Below are 9951 nucleotides of genomic sequence, written 5' to 3' on the forward strand. Positions count from 1 at the left end.
ACAAGAAAAGCCAAAAAAGAATTCGGAAAGTTACAATATATACATATATATGATATCTCTAATTTTAAAAGAATGGTAGAAACTAGAAACAAAAAAGAAAAGAAAAAGCTTAAATCGGTAAGGGATAATCTAGAAAATTTAAATTTATGGCGATGATAGTTTTTCTTGAATAAATTAATTTTCTGAAAGCAAAAAAACTGCTTCTGCTGCTGGCCAAAAGTACATCTCCATCTTGGTCAAATAACTTAAATTTTTTAAAAAGTATTTTTTTGAGAAAAAAAATACTTTTGACCTCCTAGAAACTTGACTGAACATGCTCTAAATGAGAAGGAATTATAATTATTAAATGTGTGGAATTTTTTAATAGGTAGAGCGGGTAAATATTTTAACTTTTCCCCGTGTAAAACGAAGGATGCGAAATCCGACGCAAAACGAACCCTTGTCCGACCCGATCCAGGAGAGCAGCATAGTCTTTGAGAAAGAGATGATGGTCGGATAAGGATAGAAAGCCCCACCTTTCGTTTCCCTCTATTTTATTAGCCATATACTCGTTCACTCACTCTCACACATTGACCTTAGAAACTGGGAGAGAGAGAGTGGTACACCCCTATCACCTCAGCAAAAACAACTTCAAAGCTGGGTTTGTCCTTAAACCTTCTGTTTTTAGTTTCTACTCCTTTCTTTTGAATTTCTATTTTTAGCTTCATTTGCGAGTTGTTGTGTGAAAATGGTTTAAGTTCTTCGTGTAACTGTGCCATTGAATCTTTTAATTGAAAGGTAACTCAGTATCATCAGTTTATCAAAAAATGTTGGTTTTGGTTTATTGAATTGTTAAAGATAAATTTGTGGTGAGATAATCAGCGGATTTACTTGGTTGTTTGCAAAATATATCATGTTGAATTGCATTTGTGAATTATCTTTTTTATGGGATATATTCATTTTCACGTCTGATATGTGGAGAGTAGGCTTGTCAGCTCTTTCATTCTTTTTAATGAATTTGAGTTCTTCTAAGCTGCTGGTCTACATGTTAAACAAACTAACTGGAATAGGAAGAGTTTTTAGAGTATGGAATTGCTTATACTCCCTCCTATGCGAAGCTATTGACCAAGCACGAAGTTTAAGAATGAAAAAAAACTTTCGAAACTTGTGGTCTTAAACGTGCCATTACAATTGTTTGGCTATAAAAGCTTGTCATTGAGAATAAAATGGGAAGTGTAAGTTAAATTGTTTTCAAATGTAGAAACGGACCATTCTTTTCGTAATGGATTAAAAAGGAAAATAGGGTCACATAAACCGGAGCAAAGGGAGTAATATTTTTTCAACCACAATCTTGATGTTCAAGTACAAATCCATCTTTAAATTTTGTTGTTTGTGTGTCCTTTTCGTTGAATTAGCAGGCACATGCCTAGATGGTTAAAGTCTAACCGTATGCCATTATCCATCGATTTCATGAACTCTAGTACTATATTACCCTGGGCTTTGCTGGTTTTCTATATGTTCATAGTCTTTTGGCTCATGGTGCAATCACAATATTATGACACTGAATGAAAGTCATGCTTTCTTCTTTCTCTAACTGTTTCATTTATTTCTCAGCTGCGAAACAGATGATCCAATCCTTGTAGTTCACAAATCTTTGACACATCTCAAATCAACGTGGCTCCAATGGTTCCAATTGCAACTAGCAATGTTTCAGTTACTCCAGGAGCTGTCTTTATCACTAGAAAGAATACATGTTTATCAAGATGCAATGTTTTGCGGAAATCGAGCAAGCAAACTTTACCTACCCCAAAATATAACCTGCCTCTGTCAACATCTGTTAAATTGTTTCCCCATTTTAGAGTTGGTTGCATTTTACGACCTAAATTAAGAGGTTTCATAGTATCAGCAACTGAAACTGATGTAGCAGTGGAAGAAGTAGAATCAGCTGCTACAGATGATGGATCAGGTGAAGCCTCGGAAGCTTCATCCGATGCTTCTAACACAAGTGAAGAAACGTCTGTTCGATCTAAGCGTACAAGACCAGCTAGGAAGAGTGAGATGCCCCCTGTGAAGAATGAAGATCTTATTCCGGGTGCAACTTTTACTGGAAAGGTCAGATCGATCCAGCCATTTGGCGCTTTTGTTGATTTTGGAGCTTTTACAGATGGACTTGTGCATGTTTCTAGGTTGAGTGATAGTTTTGTAAAGGATGTCGGAAGCATTGTATCTGTTGGACAAGAGGTGACAGTGAGATTAGTTGAAGCAAACACTGAGACTGGGCGCATATCTCTCACCATGCGTGAAAGTGATGATCCTAGTAGGCCTCAGCAACAGAAAGATGCTCCAACCAGCAGTGACAGACCCCGAACTCCAAGGAAGAACACACAAAGGAACAACCAAAGGAGAGATGAGGTTAAGAAAGCCTCGAAGTTTGTCAAAGGGCAAGATCTTGAGGGCACTGTAAAAAATTTAGCCAGATCTGGTGCTTTTATATCTCTTCCTGAAGGAGAGGAAGGATTCCTGCCTGCATCAGAGGAAGCTGATGAAGCGTTTGGAATTATCGACAGTGGCTCTTCACTACAAGTAGGTCAAGAAGTTAATGTCCGTGTATTACGCATTACCAGAGGACAGGTAACTTTGACTATGAAAAAAGAAGAAGCTGCTTCAGAGTTGGACTCAAAGCTCAACCAGGGTGTTGTCCATTTGCCGACAAATCCTTTTGTTTTGGCTTTCCGTAGCAATGAAGAGATCTCTTCATTTTTGGATGAGAGGGAAAAAGAGGAGGAACTAGCTGAACAATCAAAGGAAGATGCAGAGGAAGCAGATGTGGCGGCTGATAAGACGGATGTCTTGCCTGAAACTACAAGCAAAGAGGAAGAATCAGTCAATGCTGCAATTGATGGTGTTCCTGAAACTATAGATGACGAGGATACAAAACAAAACATTGATGAAGAAGTGGAGTCAGTTTCTGAAAATTTTACTCCTGAAAGAAGCACATCCACCATTGGTCAGCAAGCTGAGGCGTCACCTGTTGGAGATGCTGTGGAACCTGAAGCTGAAACTGGCTCATCTGAGCAAATAGCTGATCAGATTTCTGCATCTGAAACTGTGGCTGGCGAGGAGGTCGTGGAGAAACTAACTGATGATGCAGTAGCGAAAAATGAGGTTGAAACTCAAATAGCAAGTGTCACAGAAGCTTCCAAAGAAACAGAGGAACCTAGTGGCGATGAGAATGGAAGTATACCAAGCCCAGCTGGACAATCTGAAGCTCCTATGGAGAATAGCAGGGATGAAGGTTTCTACTATGAAACTTTCCTATTTCCCCTCTGATTTATTACTCATTTCACATCCTTACTTCTTGCATGCATATTTATGACAAACAACCAGATACAATTATTACATTGCTGAGCCGCCAAATGTGTGATTCCAAAATAAGGTGTTGATGCATGATATACCTACACTTTACATATTATCTGTGGAAAAGATAGATGGTAAGCAAAGGCACTTCTAGTATAGTTCATGTTGAAAGTTTGGTATATTATTCTTCTGTTGCTTCATCCTATTGTATCTTGTTCAGTCCTTACACAGTCTCCAGTTTTATGTATAGAGTGCTTTCTGTTGACCAAAACATGTTCTTTTAGGTTTGATTGACATATTGAGAGAGAATCATCTTCTTGCTTTGGGCAAATCTTAAAATTTACATAAGGACATAATGTTGTGTTATGTGAGAAAGATAAATTAATTACATGTCCCCAAGAAACTAGCTGACAGTCCAATTTTGCATACAGTAAGTCAGGAAGGTGCTGAAGTTGTGGAGAGTAAAGCTGAAAATACTCCTTCCATAGAGGACCAATCATCTGATACAGATGCTCAGCAGGAAGAGGTGGCTACCGCTGCAGAGCAAGATAGAAATGTTGCGAATTCAAGTGAGCAAAATGGGACTGCTTCATCAAATGAAGCAGCAGCAAAAGGTTTTGCCTTTATTTTCCCTTTCTTTTCTGGAATATAGCTTCCATTAACATGTTAAAGCGGAAATAAGAATATCTAGAGTAAAATTTGTGGATCTAGTTGCCAAACATTTGTTTAGTAGGTATGATGTGAAAATTTCAGCACTGAGTGCTGTAATATATGTGCGAAGCGTGTTGCATCCGGAAGGGGTTGCCGTCTACCTACTACTTGAAGAAAGACGTTGCATTAGAGGATAGTCACTTTTTACACATGTACACCTGACTGCATGCTAAATATGTCTCTGAAACTGTGAACCAGAAAAACTTGCGTTCTGGTTATAAATGCAGCTACATTTAGTTGTTTCATTGTTCATTAATTGAAGTGGTAAACATCATTTTTTTGCGAGCAAGATAGAAATGTTACGAACTCAAGTAAGCAAAATGGGACTGCTTTATCAAATGAAGCCGCAGCAAAAGGTTTTGCCTTTATTTTCCCTCTTTTCTGGAATATAGCTGTCATTAACATGTTAAAGTGGAAATAAGAATCTCTAGAGTAAAATTTGTGGATCTAGTTGCCAAACATTTGTTTTAGTAGGTATGATGTGAAAATTTCAACACTGAGTGCTGTAATAATTGTGCGACAAAGATTTAGAAGCTTGTCACATCTGCAAGGGGTGGCCGTTTACCTACTACTTGGAGAAAGACGTTGCATTAGAGGATAGATTTTTTACACATGTACACCTGACTGCATGCTAAATATGTCACTGAAACTATGATCCAGAAAAACTCGAGTTCTGGTTCTAAAGTGTAGCTACATTTAGTTGTTTCTTTGATCATTAATTAAAGTGGTAAACATCATTCAGAGTTTGTGATGAAGGAGACTCCAAATTGAAGAGAACTTCTTCTCTCTACCTATGTTGTACTTATAAATCTCAAAATCTATTGTAAGCTTATATCTTTATTTGATCCCAAATAATTCGTCCCCAACAATGGTAAAATTTGCTCGTTCTACTGCCTTCATCATTCGATTTGGGAGTATGAAAACACTAACGATAGATTTGTGCTACAAACACAGTTCCCTGCTCATCGAATCTTTAGTCACAGTAGATTCTTTCGTCTTTTTCTTTTTTTCCTTAAGGAATAAAAAAAGAATATAGTATCACTAAAGATAACAGATTGCAGGCTTCATCCTTACAAGAGATCTAATCCATTATAGAGCTCATCCAAACAACTACTACTTCTACGCTGCAATCCCAAGCTAGTCGGGTCGGAGGGAGGGGGAGAGAGAACACGTGCTCTGTGTGTGTGTGTGTCTGTATGCATATAGGAGAAAAGAGGATTTAATTCAGTGGTTATCCTCTTGAAACATGGTAGAGAGAGAGAGAGAGAGAGAGAGAGAGAGAGAGAGAGAGAGAGAGAGAGAGCACATGAGGGAGTGTGTGTGTCTGTATGCATATAGGAGAAAAGAGGATTTAATTCAGCGGTTATCCTCTTGAAACATGGTAAATTGTAATTCATTTACTGGGAACATTTATGAATAAAGGAACAAAGTGATAAAAATTGCTGCTGAGATAAATCTTGAAGAGAATTTGAGTACTAATATCCAGAAAGTTCAGGTTGACTCTTTCCTTACTGTTTCACAAAAGGTCAGACTTGTGGAAAGTCTTGATGTATGAATATAAATTCTGACAATGAGGATGGGTGATGTCTATATTTAACGTTACTGGTTGTTGAAATCTGAGTGGATCACTAGTTTGCCTTTGTAGGTGAAATCTGTAGTTTTGTAAAATTTAACCTATTCATTTCTTCCTGACTCTACCCTTTTCAGTCCGTCTAAAATCTGTTAATGGGATTAGTTATGTTCAGATACTCTATTACGGTTGTAGGGCCATCCAACATCCTCTGCTTTCTTTGTCTCTTGACCTTCTTTTTGTTGGTCTAATTGACTTATTCCGCCAAGCTATCTCTTCGTAATGCGAATTTGGATAAACTGAAATAAAGTAAAATTGTCATCCATCTCCACTAAATCCTGCCCCTCTGTGGTATTGTGGCAGCTATTTCACCTGCTCTTGTGAAACAATTGCGTGAAGAGACAGGAGCTGGAATGATGGACTGCAAGAATGCTCTTTCAGAAACTGGAGGTGACATTGTTAAAGCACAGGAATATCTCAGGAAAAAGGGGTTGGCAAGTGCTGATAAGAAATCAAGTAGAGCTACAGCTGAAGGTAGAATTGGCTCATACATCCATGACAGCAGAATCGGTGTCCTGGTAGAGGTTAACTGCGAGACAGATTTTGTATCGCGTGGTGACATTTTCAAGGAATTAGTTGATGACTTAGCCATGCAAGTGGCTGCATACCCCCAAGTGCAGTATCTTGTTCCAGAAGATGTTCCAGAGGAGATCATCAAGAAGGAAAGAGAAATCGAGATGCAGAAGGAAGACCTATTGTCAAAACCTGAGCAGATCAGATCCAAGATCGTTGATGGGCGGATAAATAAGAGGCTTGAAGAACTGGCCTTACTGGAGCAACCTTACATCAAGAATGATAAGTTGGTGGTAAAGGACTGGGTCAAGCAGACAATTGCAACGATTGGTGAAAACATCAAAGTGAAGAGATTTGTGAGATACAACCTGGGAGAAGGTCTTGAAAAGAAGAGCCAAGACTTCGCAGCAGAGGTGGCTGCTCAAACAGCAGCTAAACCTGTCGCCTCACCAGGAAAAGAGCAACCTGCTGTTGAAGCCAAGGAGACTACTGTTGAGTAAGTTTCTAATTTCTTGAGAATTAATTCTTACCAATTTATTACGTTTCTTCAAACTCTGAGCAACCAGAAATGTGTACAACTTCTTGACGACTCAGATTATAATTTTCCTTTTTCAGCTGGCTAATTGTTATTCAACTTTTCATTATTATATGAGAATTTCAGTTTTCTGCTATGTTTTAGACTCAAAAAGTACTTATGCAATCTTCTAAACCTAAGCACACATTTTACTATATCTATTTCAAATGAAATCTGGTTCCAGTAGCATTATGGAAGAGGTAATCTGAAATAATTTATCAGAGTTTGTTTTTCTCATCTTACTCCATGCCGATATTAACCCCCCAAAACCATATATTTTTTTATCTCTCATGATTAGTTTCTGTTTAATGGATGTTAATGCAGGCCACCAAAAGCAGCAGTTTCAGCCGCTTTGGTTAAACAGCTGCGAGAAGAAACTGGAGCTGGGATGATGGATTGCAAGAAAGCTCTCTCCGAAACTGGAGGGGATCTTGAAAAGGCACAGGAATACCTCCGAAAAAAGGGTCTTTCGACTGCTGATAAAAAGTCCAGCCGACTTGCTGCTGAGGGGAGGATCGGTTCATACATTCATGACTCCCGAATTGGTGTGCTAATTGAAGTTAATTGTGAAACCGATTTTGTGGGGAGAAGTGAAACCTTTAAGGAATTGGTCGATGATTTGGCAATGCAAGTTGCAGCCTGCCCACAGGTGCAGTTTGTATCAATTGATGAGATTCCAGAAAGCGTTGTCAACAAGGAAAAGGAGTTGGAAATGCAGAGAGAAGATCTTAAGAACAAGCCTGAAAATATAAGGGAGAAGATTGTTGAGGGCAGGGTCTCGAAGAGGCTTGGAGAGCTTGTTCTTTTGGAGCAGCCTTTCATAAAAGATGACAGTGTTTTGGTGAAGGATTTGGTAAAGCAAACTGTTGCCTCCCTTGGAGAGAACATAAAAGTTAGGAGGTTCGTCCGATTTACTCTAGGAGAGGAAGCCAAGGAAGAAGGAATAATTGAAGAATCAGCTGCTGTATGAAGTTCACTCTTACTTGGGATGCAGGATATAAGCAAGCAGAAGATGCATAGGAAGACTTTCCACTTCTGGAGATGGAGCAAGTTTTACATCAGTTGAGCTATTTTTGTATCCGAGTATAATGTAGTCATACTTGATGTGCTGTGAGGCGATTAGTTTTCATTTTTTCCCTCCTTTTTCCTTTTCCTTTTATATTTACTGGTTATGTAACTGTTATATTATCATCAGAAACTAGGACTTTCGGAAGCCATTTAGAAGCAAGATGTCAAAGGAGAGCCATTAGATGCAATTTTAGTGAGTTGATTTTTTCAGCATTAATTTGTCACGTTTGCCTGCTTGATATGTGCGGTTGTTAGCCAGTTTCTCCATTCCCATGCCACTCTAATTTATACAAATACTATGCTTTTGTGGTGATATTTAGATTTTGTGCAAAAATGGTCCAAGTTTAATGAAAATTGTAACGGCCCTGGCCGGTAGATTTGTGTATTTTAGCCCCGTTTTTCCCATTTGATGCTTTACATGTGTTTGTGAATATGTGACTTGGGGGGCGTTTGGTTTGGTCTCGAGGTAGTTTTGGATTTAATTGGGATACTTAGTCCCTGGTTGGAGGCTTAAGTTGTGAGGGTTGACCGGAGTTTGACTTTTGTGTAGACGACCCCGGAATAGTGTTTTGATGGTTCCAATATGTTCGTGTGGTGATTTTGGACTTAGGCGTATGACCGAATTTGGATTTGGAGGTTTCTAGATTGATTTGGTCCTTTTTGGCAAAAGTTGGAAAGTTGAAGGTTTGGAAGATTCATAGGTTTGCCCTGGAGTTGACTTTGATGATATCGGGTTCAGATTGTGGTTTCGGGGGTTGGAATAGGTCCGCCGTGTCATTTAAGACTTGTGTGCAAAATTGAGGTCATTCCGAGTTGGTTTGATGTGGTTCCCGTTTTCCCCATTTGATGCTTTACATATGTATATTTGTGATTATGTGACTTGGGGGCGGTTGGTTTGGTCTCGAGGGAGTTTTGGATTGAATTGGGACACTTAATCCCTGGTTGGAAGTTTAAGTTGGAAATATTAACCGAGGTTTGACTTTTGTGTAAACGACCCTGGAATGGTGTTTTGATGGTTCCAATAGGTTCGTGTGGTGATTTTGGACTTAAGGTATGACCGAATTTGGATTTGGAGGTTCCTAGGTTGATTTGGTCCTATTTGGGAAAAGTTGGAAAGTTGAAGGTTTGGAAGATTCATAAGTTTGACCTGGAGGTGACTTTGATGATATCGGGTTCAGATTTCGGTTCCGGGGGTTGGAATAGGTCCGTCGTGTCATTTAGGACTTGTGTGCAAAATTGAGGTCATTTTGAGTTGGTTTGATGTGGTTCGGCATGAGTTTTGGAAGTTGGAAGATAATTAGTTCCATAGGCTTAAATTGAGGTGTGATTCGTAGTTTTGATGTTATTTTATGTGATTTGAGGCTTCGAGTAGGTCCGTATTATGTTTTGGGACTAGTTGGTGTGTTTGGACGGGATCCCGAGGGGCTCGGATGGGTTTTGGACCACCCGAAAGATGGTTGAACTTGGCTGAAGATTGACAGGCCTGGTGCAATCGCACCTGCGGAGAGGAGTGCGCATATGCGATGGCCCATATGCGAAGTTGTTGTGTGCAGATGCGAAAGAGGTCGAGATTTAAGTGAGGATCGCAAATGCGGGCCTTTGACCGCAGAAGCGGAGCCACATATGTGGTAGATTGACCGCAAATGCATAAATCACTGGGCAGACTATATGATTTCGAGGGTTTGGTCATTTTTAATTATTTGGAGTTGTGGAGCTCGGCCAGATGCGATTTTTGGGGAGATTTCACTACAATTGAAGGGGTAAGTAAACTTTACTCGATTTTGTTGATCGATATTGGTTACCCATGGATTATTACACATGGTTTATGTGAATTAAATGTGAGATTTAGGGGTTTTTGGACAATGGTTTTGGAGAGTGAAAATTGATGATTTGATGGTCGATTTGAGGTTGGATTTGGATGAAACACATATATTTGGACTCGTATCGGAATGACTGTTCGGGATTTCTGAGTTTTACGGGTTCTAGGGTGCGGGTCGGGGGTTGATTTTTTGGGTTGACTTTACATAATTCATTCAAGATCTTAGCATTATTATTTGGAATTGTTTCCTATGGCTTTTATTAATGATATTAGGTTATTTTCGCTAGATTCGGGCCGTCC

At 39.2% G+C, this 9951-nt stretch overlaps 1 protein-coding gene across 2 annotated transcripts; it reads left to right on the plus strand.

Moving 5' to 3' along the window:
- Window positions 1–493: 493 nt before the first annotated feature.
- LOC107813570 (polyprotein of EF-Ts, chloroplastic) lies at window positions 494–8045 on the plus strand. Of its 2 annotated transcripts, none has more exons than XM_016638850.2 (5): window positions 494–640; window positions 1594–3274; window positions 3768–3950; window positions 5981–6686; window positions 7089–8045. In XM_016638850.2, the coding sequence occupies exons 2-5, from the start codon at window positions 1663–1665 to the stop codon at window positions 7732–7734; spliced, it is 3147 nt and encodes a 1048-aa protein (XP_016494336.2). In that variant the 5' UTR covers window positions 494–640; window positions 1594–1662; the 3' UTR covers window positions 7735–8045. The 2 variants fall into 2 exon arrangements, with proteins under 2 accessions (XP_016494336.2, XP_016494337.2); XM_016638851.2 differs by having other exon boundaries at window positions 565–777.
- Window positions 8046–9951: the final 1906 nt, after the last annotated feature.

This window comes from Nicotiana tabacum, chromosome 9, assembly GCF_000715075.1.
Source record: "Nicotiana tabacum cultivar K326 chromosome 9, ASM71507v2, whole genome shotgun sequence".
Classification (NCBI taxonomy): domain Eukaryota; kingdom Viridiplantae; phylum Streptophyta; class Magnoliopsida; order Solanales; family Solanaceae; genus Nicotiana; species Nicotiana tabacum.

What these genes read in the sequence shown, in the direction of transcription:
- LOC107813570 (XM_016638850.2), top strand. Translation starts at nt 1,663, where the DNA reads ATGGTTCCAATTGCAACTAGCAATGTTTCAGTTACTCCAGGAGCTGTC. An exon ending in GGAGAATAGCAGGGATGAAG is followed by an intron (nt 3,275 to 3,767) that starts GTTTCTACTATG and finishes TTTTGCATACAG; the next exon opens with TAAGTCAGGAAGGTGCTGAA. An exon ending in GCCAAGGAGACTACTGTTGA is followed by an intron (nt 6,687 to 7,088) that starts GTAAGTTTCTAA and finishes ATGTTAATGCAG; the next exon opens with GCCACCAAAAGCAGCAGTTT.